The sequence below is a fragment of the Orycteropus afer genome, unplaced genomic scaffold (genome assembly GCF_000298275.1).
Source record: "Orycteropus afer afer isolate SDZICR_OR568_19922 unplaced genomic scaffold, OryAfe1.0 scaffold00031, whole genome shotgun sequence".
NCBI lineage: Eukaryota > Metazoa > Chordata > Mammalia > Tubulidentata > Orycteropodidae > Orycteropus > Orycteropus afer.
The window spans coordinates 15,123,464-15,141,077 of record NW_006921618.1 but is presented as its reverse complement, the minus strand read 5'-3'; the positions used below and the strand labels follow the sequence as shown (position 1 = coordinate 15,141,077).

Sequence of the window (17,614 nt, the reverse complement as noted above, 5' to 3'; positions counted from 1 at the left end):
ATGCTGTCACAAATGATAGAGCATTTTGCTTCTAGAAAATGCCAAGCAAATTAATCCTACTGCTACAGTTTTGGGTAGGCTTAGGCACAGATGTCCTCTGCCGTCATGATTACCTCTAACTCTTGTACCCTCTGGCTTACTGATTCCAAGGTAGCTGGCTTGCTATGTTTCTTGGCACACTACACACCCCTGACTGAGCCAATTCTTTCATAAACATCACATAGAGGACCTGAGAGTATGGCTAGAAATGAAAATTTATCCCTTCTTCTGGGAAAGCAAATTCATGTGCCTACTGACAGAGGTTAAGAAGGGAAGACAGGGGCCACACACAATTCTGGCTGAAGCCAAGCTGTTCCTGAGAAACGCCTGTTTTCAATACATTTCCATTAAAAGCAGGGAGTGTGAAGGCTGGGGTGGTGAGATGCGGGGAGAAGGTAAAGTGATACCATTTCTCCCAGGCAGACTCAGAGTCCACATTGAGCAGCTCATCCTGACCCCAGAAATGCTCTATAGTTCAAATACTATCCCATTTGGAATCTGCTCAAAATAAGTGATACAAGCAAGTAAAGGGCTAGGTTTTTTTTCGTTGTTGTTGTTTTCAAAGGAAGTGGCAGTGTGAGAATTTAAAATCAATCACATAAAACAATCAGGGAAGGGGTGGGGGAGTGTCCAGTACAACCTGGACAACCTTTCTTTCTGCCTTTACTCAAAAAGACAGACTGTTCAAATCTTTGCTACCTCCCTTAAGTATCTGCTTAAATGTTCTTCCAAGAAATCCTCCAAAAGGCACTTAACTCCACACTTATGCATTGAATTCCTTCACCTTAGCTATCAATTTTAGGACTCCAAGGTAACAAGAAAGAAAAGATCTGATTTTTACTAAAAGCTGGAGAGTAGGACTGATTTTTTCAAGAGGCATCACTTTTACAAGAAGAACTAGCTAGGCTACCATTATTCCCTTGTCAAGAAAAAGTTTCTTTTTTAAAAAATAAATAAAACTCTGGCTATACATAGTACAAAGTTCATACATAATATACCTGGAAAAAAACCCAAAAGTATACCCTGAAGCAATACGTTTATTGGAGAGAGAAAACCTCTCCCATTTTACCAAGTCTTAAGGTGGCAGTTTTAGAAGTTCAGAGGGTGGCAGTGATATGTAATTAATGCCAAAATAGTTGCTCAGGGGTATGGCAGGATACAGTGATGGGGGAAACATTATTCTGCACATAACACTGAGCAGTGACCACCACAAAAAAAAAAAATAGTACCAAGAAAGGGAGAGAGAGAAAAAAAAAACAAGAAAGTAAAACCCCAAACACTCAAGCATGCGGTTTTAACACAGCACAAACCAGATGTCTCCATTCAGTCAGTCCACAGCACTCACACAAAGAAGAGAACCGTAATAAAATAGAGATTTCTTAAGAAAGCTTGTAATCCCCAGGAAACAGCCAGGTCTCCGACCATAGGCCAGACTCCATCTGCTGTTGGTGGGGAGCCTCCTTCCTGGTGGTCTCTCACGGGGAAGTTATAGCTCCTGACTTCTCGGACTTCTTGCTCTTGGACAAGGCAGCTGCCTGCTTCAGAAGTTCTCGGTTTTTGGCCTAAAATATCAATGCACGGAGGAGGTTTTTAACAGCACAGGACGTGTTTTTAATGCAGAAAAAGTGCAGATGCTGAGGCAGACAACACAGAAGATCCAGAAGAGGTAACCAAAACTCTAGATGTAAAATACACCTGGTATTTGCTTGGTTCAGGAAAAGAAAAAACCGGTTTACTAGAGGTTAATCAGTGTACTTCAGTTTCTTGGGACCCACCATGACAAAAGGATGCTTTATGCAACACATGCAACAAATCATGGAGTGCCTTTGTGTGCAAGATAAACAGAATTTATAACTCAGACATTTAGAATCACATCTAGTTTATACAAAAATCAAAGAACAGTGTTTTTGAAGGGTAAAAAAAGATCAGAACACATCCAAGAGTGAAACAGTAAAAGTTATCTGTAAGACAGACCAGCATGTGAGTTAAACATTTACCTCAAGTAGACACACGCCCTGGAGAGAACAATCATGGGAGAAGGAAGGGCTGCTTATGCACAGGGAGACAGCTCAGGGCGCAGAAGAGTATGGAGGGATGGACACTAGGAAGAGGTAACTATGGGGAGGAAGTGGGAGGGGAGCTGTTGCATTGTAAATTTTGGTCAATGACATGAGACAAAGTATATGTGAACTGCTGTATGAAAAGTGAATTTACTCTGTAAATCTTCACCCAAATCAAAATAAAATTTAAAAAAAAAAAAAATTTTTTTTTTAAATAAAAATTCACCTGAGGGAGAAAAAAAAAAGTTATCTGTAAGACAGACTAATGTGATTTGTCAATACTTTGAAAGAAAAAACAAAACAAAAAAACCTAAGAGATGATCATTTAAAATGCAACCAGCTAAATACACAACAGTTACCACGTACAAATATGCAGTTACCTGCAACTGTTCTGTAACTTCTTTGTGGGTTTTCTCCATCTGGTTCATTTTGGCTCTCATCTGAGATTCCTGGTACTGAAAATCAGCTTTCAACTCTGTAATCTGAGGGAAGAAAAGCAGTGACCAGAAGAAGCTCCTGTGCAATGAAAAATGCTTTGGTATCAGAGAGCTAAATGCCCCCTCACTCAGTTAATGAACTCCAGGGTCCTCCTATGGACCCACAACTAAATCAAGCCACAGCATTCTGTATCCTACTTTTTCCTAAAGATTATATAATATCCTGAAGTAGCATTTCTAATATTTAACAACCATGAGCAAGTTTTTAAAGATTTCACACATTTAATATATGCCAACTACTCTCTAAATAATCACCTCCAAATAAATTAATGATTATAATGTGTTATGATTAATATTTTGAGAGAAGCCAAAGAATAAAGCTGCTGCCACTTACTCAAACTACCCTATTCCAGGGAAACTGCTTTGATTGTATTATTTCATTCAATCCTTATGATAACTCTGTGGGGTAATATTATTATTCTCATTTTATAGATGGGAAAAGTGAAATTAAAGAGCACTAAGTAATGTGGCCAAAATCATACACAGCATTAGCAAGAGGCAGAACTGGAATTCAGACCCCAGGCCTCCTCATGTTGACTATGCCTTTAAAGGAGCACAGAGACAGACATCTAAATCAGAGGGCTGAGGTATAAGCTGAGTTTTGAGGTTCGAGTAGCAACTGGCCACAGGAGGTATGGAGAGAAGCATCCAAGCAAAGAGAACAGTATGGGCACAGGCAGAGCTAGCCAAGAGATTGTTCAAATGACAGATGAGGAGAGTGGCAGAAGATGAGGTGAGAGATAGGGCAGGCATAATGCAAAAACGCAAAATGCCTGTGTTCCAAGCAAAAGTTCTAAGACCTTGTTCCTGGAAGTTATGGGAAACAACAGAGTATTTTAAAACCATAATTTTGCAAAACAGTAGAAAACGATTGTGTTCATCTGATCTCTATTTTGCAAAAATCCTTTTATATGTCATTCTAATCTAGTCCATGAAGAGAATATACTTGGGTCCACTATCATCTGACAGTCATGTAGTAAAAAGGAAAAAAAATATGGGTCTCTCCCATGACTCTCCACCTTACCGGCAGGAAGAAGAATAGCTAATGGCAGAATCAAAGATGTGGGTTCTTTCTCTTGTTCTGCCACTTACTAGGTGCGTGATTTGGACATGTTATTTAACCACTCTGGGTCTGGTTCTTACCTGTAATACAGAGAGTAGATGGAAAGAATGTACTTAACAATGTTTTGTTAGCCATTCAGAATGATTCATACTGTCCTGAACTTGACACAAGTTAACATACAGCCTCAGGGCAAAAAACAGAGCTGGGGAGGGGACTGGAACCCTAAGAAGAAAAATATTTGTGGAATTCCTCATCTATGACATGGTGATGATGATAATGCCTACCTCAAAGGGTTGTTATGAGGATAAGCTAGTTAATACATACAAAGCACTTAGAATAGAGCCAGGTGCCTAGTAAGCATCTAATGAAAGTTAGCTATGATTGTTATTAATACATTAAGGCAAAAATGAGATAGTCTCCAAGAATCTGAAAATAAGATAAATTATACATGAATCAGAACAAAGATGTAAAAAGTTCTTTTATTTAAAGAGGATGTCTCTTAGACCAGAATAAGACAACACCGAAGACATTATCATGTTTAAAGAGTGGGTCAGTCTGGAAGGTAATTGTCAGCAATGAAAGCAAAGTGACAGAAGAGCCATGGAGAAGGGCCCGCCTGAGCACTGTCCAGGGAGGAGAAGAGCTAGCTGGTCCATATACTTTGATTATTACTGTACCACGGACACAGCCATCCCAATAATAGAGATGGAGGCAACAGGTTCTCTTGGTCTGAGAGCACTGAACATTCTAATTACACAACTACTTCCTCTTATCCTGAACTCCAAGCTCATTCATTAACCTTCTGGTTACAACCTGGCTTCTAAGGCAACCTGCACTGAGATGAGGAATAGTCTGTTAAGTTCCTCACACTGAATTAAGAGGAAAATAATAGTTTTATATAGTCTCTGTATGCATTGAAGGTTATGTGTCAACTTGGCTGGGCCTGGTTGAGTGGGTGGGCAGCTAGATGTAGTTATTCCCCATGGTGAGATTGGTAATTAACTCCATGGTGCAATCTACTGTAGCAGCTGCTTTAGGGATGTGGGTTGCTTCCAGTGTGTAAGAAGCAACTTTGAGGAAGGTCTCAAGCTTTTGGGATGCTTGAATCCTGCATGTAGCCAAGTCATTATTCAGCAGCCTGCCATGTTCTCCGCTGATCTTGGGACTATTAATGGGACCTGAGTCAATGGCCTGCCGTGTGGTTTGGTAATATCAGGACTGTGCCATTTTATTTGTCAGCGTTGGGTTTGTCCAGCCTCAGAAGCCAGCAGCTGCTTGCTTGCTTTTTTGATGCCTCTAGGTTCAGCGGGCTGGGACCAAGAGGCAGAGCTAAAACCTAAGGTTGAGGGGCTTTCACCCAGCCCCTAGAGCCTGGCACTTTGAACTCAGACTTCTAGCCTCCCAAACTGTAAGAGAATCAACTCCTATTGTTCAAGCCACTCATTTGTGGTATATTCCTGTCAGAGGTGCACTAAGTAACCTAAACACTCTGTAAGCATGGTTAACATGAGTCCTTCCCAAGAAGTTGAAGCTCCCTCCAAATGCTGAGAAGAATCTGCTTTCTGAACCTACTTGACTGAAGTAGATTCACCAAATACCACCCGATGAGTCATCTTGGCACACAGCTAGTCTTTCCCCAGGATATCCTAACCTTGCCATGGGGCCTCTCTCTCCAAGCATCAATGGTAAGTACCAACTAATATCAGTTAAAAAGAGTTATCATTCTGCCCCATACCATGCTATCTTAACCTTGCCTCATTCTGGTCTAAAATACATTAACTAAACCGTACCTTCTTCTCTTTCTCTAAAATCATTTGATCTTTTTGATGCAGCATCTTCTTTAGAGTGGCCACTTCTTCCTTCAGTTGGGCAATGATGACAAAGTGGTCAGTGCCTGGTGAGTCTAGAGCCAGGTCTGGGGAAAAGCTGATTGGAGAAATGGAGGGGGAAAAAAATCATAACTTAGATGGATAACCTTTTACCTGAGGATGCTTCTTGGCCAACTGACTGCAAGCTCCTCAAGGGTAGAAGCAACTACCTGAATTCCTAGCATTGAGGACAATGCTCCACACATGCCAGATTCAATAGCATTTGCTAACTGCACTTGTAAGGTGGTCATCAGATAACTATGCCTAGCCCACACTACCACCCAGTAACATTCCTGCAGCACCTTCTCTCACATTCAGGACTGAAATAAATGTCACATCACAACATCACAAGAGCCAAGAATATTCTGTTTCAGGTTCACTAAAAAAAAAACCCAAACCCACTGCTGTGGAGTCGGATCTGACTCACAGCGACCCCTCCTTGGGTTTCCGAGGCAGTATCACTACGGAAGTAGAGTGCCCAGCCTTCCTTCCAATCAGGTTCACTGAAGATCGCTAATGATTTATAGATGAAACAATCTTACTCTGTGATTAGATAATTTCCCTACACTTCTGGATAAATTATAAATTGGAAGCTTATGCATTTTTCTTCACAGCTCCCCAGAGCTCATTCTTTGGCTCTCTGTCTTCTCCATGCTCAAAGCTCTGTTGATTTGGTGCAGCTGCTGAGAAGTTGCTGCATTCCACTTGAGAGCAGTCCTTTTTTAAAATGATAGAGACTAGATTAATAGGAAAGAAACCAACTTACCCTATGCTACATTTTGCCTGCTGATTGTCATTTTCATTATCAAGAATTCCAGGACACTTAGAAAAGGAACAAGGAGGTGGCAAACGCCACAGTCACATCACCACCTGGGTTTTCAACAGATTCTTCCCAGTAATGTGATCACTCCACCTTGTCAAAGTACCAAGGGAACTCTGCCTATGTCCTTCTGGTAGAGTCTCCTAACTGGGACCAGTTTTCAGGCAATCTGTGAAGCCTTGAAATTACATGTCAACAGATGTTTTCTGGGGTAAGGTTCCATACCTTTCATTCACTGATCACAGATGCCTCAGACCCAAACAACCCCACCTGGAAGATCAAACCTTGCCCTTCTCTTGAAACTTCCCAAAGGAAGTTCTTTACTTTTCTCAAGGCAACTTTTAAAGGAAAATACAAACTTGATGGCTTTTCCTAAACAGATACTGATATATTGATCCCCAGCACCCAATCAACAAAGCAATGACTCACAGCTTGCCACTGCTGCTCTTTTTCTCCTACATCTTAGGCCCCATCTAATAACCAGCATTTCTCTATATAGGTTAGAAACTCCAAATAGCAAGTCTAACCACTGGACAAACTTCCTCATAGTCATCAAGGCAAACATTTTCTATGGCTAGAAGTGGAAGTAGTAGTCCACTATTAAGAATATTCTCCCTCAGTCTACATGAATCATATGAGAAGGATGTCAGATGAAGAGATTAAGTCAATGGTTTCATAATTCATAAATATGCAGATTTATTGGAACACAAAAAGATAATGAAAAATAATTCAAACAAAACATGCAAGAGAAAGAAAACAATTGAAAGGACCCATCATGGTCTCCACCAATTTCAGATCTGGACATGCCTTTATATCTGCAGCCATATATCTGCTTCAATTCTCCCCAAGGGACTGTCTCCCCTCCACCCAAAAATGTCTATTTAAATCCTTAACTAGTGTGATGAATTAAGTAATGGGTTACTATAAGTAACTTCCTGTTGTTCCCAAAGCTCCTAATGCTCTGCTCGCCCTGCTTCTTGAGGGAGGGTCCTGCCCCCATACCAATAAATTATTGGACTAAATGAGCCCTGTCTATCTTGTGTGAGAATCTGACTCTTTAACTCTCTCCCAGTTCAATAAGAACTGCTGAGACTCAAAATGAAAAAAGATGTGAGCAAGGCAGACAATCCAATCTTGTCTCTCTCCAAACACCTTCAATAACAGGGAACTCACTACTTCTCCAGGAAGCTTGTCATCTAAAAGCTTTTATTATAAGAACAATCTTTCTCGCTGTTGTCAGGTGCCGTTGAGTCAGCTCCAACTCATGTTGACCATATGTACAACAGAACAAAACACTGCCTGGTTCTGTACCAGCCTCACAATCCTTGCTATGCCTAAGCCCATCGTTGCACCCACTGTGTCACTCCATCTCATTGAGGACCTTCCCTTTTTGGCCAGCCCTCCACTTTACCAAGCATGATATCATTCCCCAGGGAATGGTCCCTTCTGACAACATGACCAAAGTAAATGAGATGAAGTCTGACCATTCTCGCTTCCAAGGAGCATTCTGGCTGTACTTCTCCCAGGACAGATTTGTTAGTTCTTCTGGCAGTTCATGGTACTTTCAGCATTCTTCAGCAACAGCACAACTCAAAAGCATCAACTCTTCTTCAGTCTTCCTTAATCATTATCCAGCTTTCACACGCACACAAGGTGAAAATACCATGGTTTGGGTTAAGTGCTCCTCAGTCTTCAAAGAGACATCTCTGCTCTTCAGCATTTTAAAGAGGTCTTTTGCAGCAGATGTGCCCAATGCAATACGACATCTGCTTCCATTGGTGTTGACTGTCAAACCAAGTAATATGAAATCGTTGACAACTTAAATATTTTCTCCATTTATCATGATGCTGCTTATAGGTCCAGTTGTGAGGACTTTTGGCTTTCTTTATGTTGAGGTGTAATCGATACTGCAGACTGTAGTCACTGATCTTCACAAGAGCTTCAAATCATCTTCACTTTCAGCAAGGAAGATTGTGTCATCTTCATATCGCAGGCTGTCATTGAGTCTTTCTCCAATCCTGATGCAGCATTCTTCTTCATATAGTCCAGCTTCTCAGATTATCTGCTCATCATACAGATTGAGTAAGTATGGTGAAAGGATACAACCCTGATGCGCACCCTTCCTGACTTTAAACCATGCAGTATGCCCTTGTTCTATCTGATTGACAGCCTCCTGGTCTATACACAGGTTCCTCACGAGCACAATCAAGTGTTCTGGAATTCCCACTCTTCTCAATGTTATCCATAATTTGTTATGAGCTTAACAACGGAATTCTTTTGCATAATCAATGAAACACAAGTAAATGTCTTTCTGGTATTCTCTGCTTTCAGCCAAGATTCTTCTGACATCAGCTATGATATCCCTTGTCCCATGTCCTCTTCTGAATCCAGCCTGCATTTCTGGAACCTCCCTGTCAATATACTGTAGCAATTGTTTTTGAATTATCTTCAGCAAGATTTTACTTGCACAGGATATTAAGATATTGTTTGATAATTTCCCTATTCTGTGGCATCACCTTTCTTTGGAATGGGTACAAATATGGATCTCTTCCAGTCAGTTGGTGCTAAAAGGGCAGGGAGGCCACATCTGACCTCCTCAAACCCCACAAGAGGAAGACAGAGTCACTATCAGTAACCCAAGGCCTATACCTGCAAGGCCAGACATGCTGCCTCCCTCTAGCCCTTTCACCAACCTCTCTCTTGAGTTCAGTAATTCGCTGCAGTGGCCACACAGAACTCACAGATTACGGGGTTTATTAGGGAAGCACCAGGCCACAATTCAAGTTCAGGAAAAACGCTCAGCCTCTCTCCCAGCCCACCGTCTCTCAGCCAACAGTCTCTCACGGTCTCTCTCCCAGCAGTGTGTCCCCCTCGGTGTCTCACTCGGCAATGTGTGTCTCTTGCGTCTCTTTCCTAGCAGCGCGTGTCTCTCAGGAGTGCGTGTCTCTTTCAACAGCACGTCTTCCTCAACCATCAGTCAGAGAGCCCTCCGCCTCTAAGAGGCCTCCTTTTGAAACCGGCAGAGTGGCCAAACCAACTATCATAACATTAGAATTCTAAGCACCTGAGAGAGAGCGGGAACCTCCCAGAACATTGTTTTGTGCTACTCCCAACAGAAATACCTCAGGTGGACAACTTTAGCAATCATGAGCTCCTCAGTTGCTCATGGCAAATTCCACCTTGGAGTTTACGAAGCCTTATGGGTAGAAAAGCCATACTAAGTAATTTACTACACTGCAGTTGGCCAGGTAGCTGTCTTCCAAATTTCTTGGCTTAGATGAATAAGTGTTTCCAGTGTGGCATCCATTTGCTGAAACATCTCAGTGGGTATTCTGTCAATTCCTGGAGCCTTGTTCTTCACCAATTCCTTCAGTGCAGCTTCAACTTCTTCCTTCAATACCATTGGTTCTTGATCATATGCCACCTCCTGAAATAGATAAACATTGAATAGTTCTTTTTGGTACACTGACTCTGTGTATTCCTTCCATCTTCTTTTCATATTTCCTGTACCAGTCAATGTTATGCCCATAGAATCTTTCAATATTACAATACAAGTCTTGAATTTTTCTTCAGTTCTTTCAGCTTACGAAATTCTGACTACGTTCTTCCCTTTTGGTTTTCTAAGTCCAGATCTTTGCACATTTCCTTATAATAAATGACTTTGTCTTCTCAAGCTGCTCTTTGAAATCTTCTGTTCTGCTCTTTTATCCTGTCATTTCTTCCATTTGCTTTAGCCACTCTCCATTCAAGGACAAGTCTGAGTCTCTTCTGACATCCATTTTGGTCTTTCCTGTCTTTTTAATGACCTTTTGCTTTCTTCATGTATGATGTTCTTGCTGTCATCCCACAATTCATCTGGTTTTCCGTCACCGGTGTTCAATGTGCCAAATCTATTCTTTAGATAGCTTCTAAATTCACATATTTTGGCTCTTGTGGACTTGTTTTAATTTTCTTCAGCTTCAACTTGAACTTCCATATGAGCAATTGATGGTTGGTATACAGTCAGTTCCTGGCCTTGTTTTGCCTAAAGATATTGAGCTTTTCCATTGCCTTTTTCCACAGATGTAGTTGATCTGATTCCTATTACTCCATCTGGTGAGGTCCACATGTATAGCTGCTATTTATGTTGTTGAAAAAGGTGTTTGCAATGAATAAGTCATTGGTCTTGCAAAATTCTTTCTCAGGTTGAACCAAAACCTGCATCCCTGTCATTCCTACTAGTTAGCCCTGGGACTGTCCTCAAAGGCCACACAGAGCAAGTCTATCTCTCAGGTATAATTCAAGGGAGAATAAAATAAAACTATAGAGAAGAGATAAGAATGTCCTTGAAAAACAATGAACCACAGGGTGTGCCTGGGACATGCCCCCCCCCCCATTGAGACTGTATTTGTATTGCCTTGTGAGACAATAAACAAATTATGATTAAAAAGCAGCCAGTATATGTGCTCAGGGAAGGCTAGAAATGAGCCCAGATTTTCCTCAAACTGAGAAGTTTTTGTTACAATTTCAACAAACAAGAAAATATTGAGAGGAAGGCTGTGGATTTTAGAGGATACTAATAAATAAGTAAAAAGACTACGTAAGGCATCTTGTAAATATAAAACCATTAGAGAAAGTTAAGATAATGTGTTCTATTTGTATGACAGGGAAGGCTAACGGATAAAGAAGAGGAAGATGAAAAACCATCAAATATGCTTCAATATGAAGAAATAAGAGAGAAGAATGTGGGAGTGTGGAAAAATATTAGGGAGCAACTTGCAGAAGACATGAAAGAATGAAAATTAAAGAATAAGAGCATAAATTAAAAGTTTTATCAGTATTTTTAAAGTGAGGCCTAGAAAGCAAATTACGTGGTTAATTAAAAACAGACAGCTACAACAAAAGACATTTTAGAAACAAGACTGATAACACTTGGTACAAAAGTCAAAACAAGTAATTTGATAAAAATTTTTCTGATTTGCAGAACATTAGAAAAAAAAGATTGTCAAAGGATTGTCAAAATGTTTTTATCAAAGCGAAGGAAAATACACAAAAGTGAAAAGGATAGAAAAATGTAGTTTACCTCATGCTATGAACATTCAAAAGAAAGTAATGCAAATAAGTAGACTGGACTGTTAAAACTGCTAATGCAGAGAAATACAAATTGAACTTTGAAAACTTTTATGGCAGTGGAAAATATTTTTCAAATTAAAAGAATAAATTATTTTTTTAAAATTAGCACGTACATTTCAAGAAAATGATCTTTTCACATCTTTTTTGGAGGACATTATGAAAGACCATATACCTAAGTCAACAAGAATCAGCACCCTACTTTAGGGTAATAGTCATTGCAACCAAATAGTCTGAACAGAAAGTGTGAGCAATGGACAGCAAGAACAGCAGCAGTACCTCAAGAATAAAATAAGCTAAGCGAAGGTAAACCTTAAGGATTGGTTGATTAAACTAAATGCTATGAATGAGCTTTTTCCAGGTGGTTCAAACACAGCCTAGTTTATAAATAAACATAAAACAGAAATGCTGAATCTTTAAGGCCCTAGATCTTGGCTGAGGTCTTTATAAAGAAGGGTATCAGAAAGGTTCATTTATTGAAGTGGTTTGTGCAGGATCCCACACCCCAGAAGTGGTGACAGGACCACCTGTGCTCCATCTACTTCCTTCAGAGTGGCCAGACCAGCGGCCCAGAGAACAACATGGGTTATTTTCTTCCCCAAGATATGGATCTTGGAGAAATTCAAGAGCTGACAGACATCACACCAGAGGAGTTAACAGAAGACAACCTGATGGAGATGAGTGCTTCCAAACCAGTGCCAGACGATGAGGAAGACGATGCAGAAGAAGCTGTGCCAGAAAACAAACTGACTTAGCCAATTTGGCAGAAGGAGCCCCAATATTCAAGACTGCTTTTACCTTCTTTCACAACACGGACCCTTCTATGATATGGGCACTGAAACTAAAACAAACAGCAGAAGAACCATTGGTACCATATAGAAACATTTTTAGAGAATATAAAAAGCAAAAATATCAGACAGAAATTACTATGTATTTCTGTAAAGTTCCGCCAAGCGTGCCTGCCTCTCCTGCCTCCCCTTCTACCTCCTCCACCTCTTTTGCCTCTGCCATCCAAGACAGCACGACCAATTCCTCCTCTTCTTCCTCCTCCCCAGTCTACTCAGCATGAAGACAAGGATGAAGACCTTCATCACGATCTACTTCCACTTAACAGTAAATAATTATCATGCTGTACAATTAATAAACTTATTGTTGTATATGTGTGTGTCTTCATGTGGGTATCTAACTGTAGGCAAAACTTGTATTAATCAACTATTTACGGTATTGGTAAAGCTTCTGGTCAACAACAGGCTATTAGTAGTTAAGTTTTCAGGGAGTCAAAAGTTATATATGGATTTTTCACTGCACGAAGGGACGGGACTCCTAAGTCCTGCGTTGTTCAAGGATTAACTGTAATCTGAATATCCAAATCATACATTTTCAGGTGGTTCAATTCAAGAAGTTTAAAATCAATAAACCATTTGTCAAAAAGATAGCTTGTGGGATCTGAAATCAAGTTCATGAAGAAGGCAAGGGAAAAAAGGAAAACTTCATCGACATTCTGTACTTCTCTCAATAAACAAAATTCAGCCCTGGTAAGTCTATAGGTGGGCTTACACCTGTGGTGGTTAAGTTTGTGTGTCACCTTGACTGGGCCTGGCTAAGTGGCTGGACAGCTGGATGTAGTATTCCCCATGATGAGACTTCTAAACAACTCCATGGTGGAATCCACTGTGAGCAGCCAAGTAGCTGCCTTTGGGTAGGGCGTCTGCTTCCCGTATATAAGAAACAGCTTTGGGAATGGTCTCTAGCTTATGGCATGGTTGAACCCTGCATGTAGGTGAGTCGTTGTTCAGCAGCCTGCCATGCTCTGCCAACCTTGGGACTTTCAGTGGACTTGAATTAATGGCCTGCCATGTGGTTTGGTAACATCAGGACTGTGTCTTTTAACTTGTCAACCTTGGGTTTGTCAGCCTCACCAGCCAGCAGCTGTCCGAGTGAAGAAAAGTCTCTAGCTTCAGCGGGCTGGGAGCAGGAGGCAGAGCTGAAGCCCAAGGCTGAGGGGCTTTCACGCAGCCCGTAAAGCCTGGCACTTTCAACTCGGACTTAAAGCCTCCAAATTGTAAGAATAAACTCCTGTTTGTTAAGGCCATCCCATTTGCGGTATAATCCTGTCAGAGTGGCACTAGGTAACTGGAACAACACCCATATCCACACTGGCTGGAAGGAAGAACTATGAAGGATGAGTTTCCAGAATGGAAATGATTCCAAGCATTTTAAGTAAGAGTATGGCAGGTGGTCTCACTTCAGGATGCCCGGGCCAGGAGAAACAGGAAAATGGTTTGCCCCAAGACTCTGCTGGGAAGCAGCCTAGTGCACCAACCTGCATGGGGCACTCTGGATATTAGGACAAAGCAGCTCATAAGAGGAAGCATCACTGAGAAGAGAGGAAAGCAAGGAATAAAAACATGCACTTAGATAGGCTTAAAATGAAATAAAAATATTTAATGTATTTCATTGTCTTCTGATCCAGGATCTGCCCTATTTTGTCTTTCTGAATGTTAAGGAAACAGGGATTATCCCTCACAGACTGAGCAATACTGCCTTCACTCCAACTTGTCTCCACTCTGCCTCCTGAGACTAACTCCTGTCCTGCCTGGTGTGGGCTACAAGCACAGATCACAATGAAAGCATCCAGCTGTTGACTTCTTAGAACTAGTGTGGGGGAGTTAAGTTTGTGAACTGCAGAATTCAGCTGCTATGAAATTCAGTTATAAGTTACTGTCTTTTAATTGAGATCTGATGTATAAACAAAAATTAGTAATACTTGCTTATAAGATATTAAGTGGCTGGGGTAGCACCCCTAGGAGGTTAGCTGACAGCCACAGATAGTTCCAAGGCACACTTGAAATGTATACCTATCTCAGGAACTGTGTATGTATTTCAAGCAGAAACATACATACACACACACACACACACACACACACACCCCGACTTGGCTTACCTATCTCCATTGGTTGTGATTGACTCAAACTTAGACTTTTTCTTTGGGATTTCATTTTGGATTGAAGACGTAGAAAGTGTTTTCTGGCTTTGAAAGACAAAAACAGAAGGGCACACATTAAAAATCAAAGATCAATAAATATTATAATGGAAGTTTGTCAAACAGTACACAAGAGTTAAAGGCAACAAAGGTAAATACTATTTCATACACAATCCTGCAATAACAGTAATAACAATAATCGACAAGTGGATACATAGACGATCAAGCTCAATAGGTGTGATAGGTGAATTGTATAACACCCACAAACATATGCAGGTCTGTCAGAGGATATTTCTACATATGTATTTGTATGTGCTGCAAATATACCCATGTATATTATGGAGCATACGGAGGGCAAAGTTACGCAAACTTCTTAGCCATAACCAGGTATCTTGAGGGAATGAATCACTTGGCTTGGGGACTTAGGACCATAGTCTTAAAGGACCTCTAGGCCAATTGGCATAATATAGTCCACAAAGACAATGTTCTACATCCTGCACTTTGGTAAGTAGTGACTGAGGCCTTAAAAGCTTGTGAATGGCCATCTAAGATGCTATTATTGGTCTCTCCCCATCCAGAGCAAATAAAGAAAAGTGAAGAAGATCAAAAAGGCAAGGAGACAATTAGTCCAAATGACTAATGGACATAAACCTTACCCTCTATGACCCTGAGACCAGAAGAACTAGATTGTGCTTGGCTACCACTGCTGACCATTCTGATTATGATCACAATAGAAAGATGTCCTGAATAGAATGGGAGAAAAATGTGGAAAAAAACTCAAGATCATAAAAGACCAGACTGATAGAGACTGGTGGAACCTCTGGGACTATGGCCCTTAGATGCTCTTCAAGCCTAGAATTGAACTCACCCCAGTAGATCAACTTTCAGACAAACAATAGACAGGCCTATAAAGTAAACAACAATGCCAGCGAGGAATGCAATCCTTAGACCAATCAACCACACAAGATCAAAAGGAAAGTATTTGCACCGAACCAAAGCTCAGAAGGCAAGAAGGGGCAGGAAAGAAGGACAAATGAAAATTGGGAACACAGGGAAGAAGCGGGAAGAGCGCTGTTACATTGTAGGGATTGTAATCAATGTGATATGCATTGTGAAAGAAAATGTGTATAAACTGTTGAATGGAAAACTAATTTGCTCTATAAACTTTCACCTAAACCGCAATAAAAAGTTAAAAGTCTGTCAAATAGGACCAATGTAAGACAGTAGCTCTTCTATGCAAGAGCTAATTTTTTTTTTTTAATTTTATTGTGATTTGGGTGAAAGTTTACAGAGCAAATTCATCTTCCATACAGCAGTTCACATACACTGTCTCATGACATTGACTGTAATCTCCCACAATGCAACAGCTCTCCTCCCACTTACTCCCTGTATCCACCTCTTCCCTGTGTCCTTCCCTCCCATGCACTCCTGCCCCCTAAGTTGTCTCTCTGTGCACACACAGCCCTTCTATTCTCCCATGACTGACCTCTCCAAAGAGTGTATCTACCTAGTGTAAACGTTCAAGAAGTAATTAATTATTCTTGATTATTAAAATTCACTTAGGTGTTGATTTTATAAGTCCTGGATGTGAGTTCCTATTTTCATAAGCAAAAAAAAAAAAAAAATTATTGGTCTTTATTAAATATTAACTAGCTTTATTATTAATAACCATGAGAATAAAAATCCAGGAAGTATTATAATCTGTTTTATAGTTATAGTCTTTGTCTCACAAACCCACTGCCATCAAGTCAATTCTGACTCATAGTGACCCTTTCAGACAAAGCAGAACTCCCCATGTGGTTATAAAGGCTGTAAATCTTTACAGAAGCAGACTGCCACATCTTTTCCCTACAAATCAGCTGGTGGATTCAAACTGCTGATCTTTTGGTTAGTAACTGAATGCCTTAACCACTGCACCATCAGAGCTCATTTCTGGGAGGAATAGACAAAGTATTATGTCTACTTTTCAAAAACTGAGGCTCATCATGCTTAACTGATCTACCCAAAGATACACAGCTGGTTAGTAGCGGGGCGAGAACCAGAAATGAGGTTGATACATTTGAACCTCGTCCAGTTCTTCACTGCTCTTTGAAACTACCGATTATCTGAGTCCCACAACAACTACAAACCAGTTTCATCCCCAGTAAATTCACTACCTAAAACTGACCCTGAAATAAAAGCTAAAGGTCCATCTGTGGGCTACAACCCTTTCAACTTTGATGGATGCCCAATTGCTAAACCCAAAGTATGCTTTAGACTTCTTCTTACTTGACCTCTCAACATTGATACCACTCACCAAACTTGAAACTTCCTCCTCACTTGATCACTCTAATTTTGTGATTGCTGCTTCTTATTCTCTGTCCATCCCTTAAAATATTGAGTGCTTCTAGACTTACATTCTCAGTTTCCAGCCTAAATTACATCATCCAAGACATGGTTTTAACAACTATCTATCATAGTGGTTGGAAATGGTGTTCCCCAGATCACCTGCTTAAGAATCACTTGAGATGCTTATAAAACAATGCAGATTCTTGAACTCTAACCTCAAATTAGAAAACCAAATTCATTGCCATTGGGTCAATTCTGACTCATAGCAACCCCCTTTGGGTTTCCAAGGTGGTAGATCATCCAGTCATCCTCCTGCAGAGTGGCTGGTGGGTTTGAACCACCAACATTCTGGTTAGCAGCCAAATGCCTTAGGCCCTATGCCACCAGAGCTCCTTGAACTCTAGCCCCCAGTATACTAAATTAAACTCTGGGGTAGGGTCCCAGAAAGCTACAGTTTACAATAACCTCGCCTCCCAGTGATTTTTTTATGTCATCAATGGCTCATGTTCTGATGACTCCATCCATTCTCTGGCTCCAGCTCAATTCTCTCTTTTGAGTTCTAGGCAAAATCCCTACTAAATAATTCTTCCTGATGCTGCAAACTCAATTTTTCAAAATTGAACTTCTCATCTCCCCTTCCTACATTCTTCCCCAGTCAAAAAAACAAAACTCACTGCCGTCAAGTCGGATCCAACTCATAGCGACCCCTCCTTGGGTTTCTGAGGCAGTATCACTACGGAGTTAGATTGCCCAACCTTTCTTCTGAGGAGTGGCTGGTGGGTTTGAACCGTCAGCCTTCTGGTTAGCAGTCAAATGCCTTAGGCACTATGCCACCAGAGCCCCCTCT

The 17,614-nt window shown here is 40.8% G+C and overlaps 1 protein-coding gene across 1 annotated transcript in view; it reads right to left on the bottom strand.

Moving 5' to 3' along the window:
- Window positions 1–1,514: 1,514 nt before the first annotated feature.
- The window catches only part of FAM76A (family with sequence similarity 76 member A), a 29,113-nt gene continuing 13,013 nt past the window's right edge, over window positions 1,515–17,614 (bottom strand). Inside the window, exons 6-9 of the mRNA XM_007935803.1 lie at window positions 14,401–14,487; window positions 5,450–5,585; window positions 2,480–2,581; window positions 1,515–1,601 (exon numbers count right to left, since the gene is read on the bottom strand). Of these exons, the coding sequence (XP_007933994.1) occupies window positions 1,515–1,601; window positions 2,480–2,581; window positions 5,450–5,585; window positions 14,401–14,487 (412 nt within the window). The remainder of the gene's footprint in view (window positions 1,602–2,479; window positions 2,582–5,449; window positions 5,586–14,400; window positions 14,488–17,614) is intronic.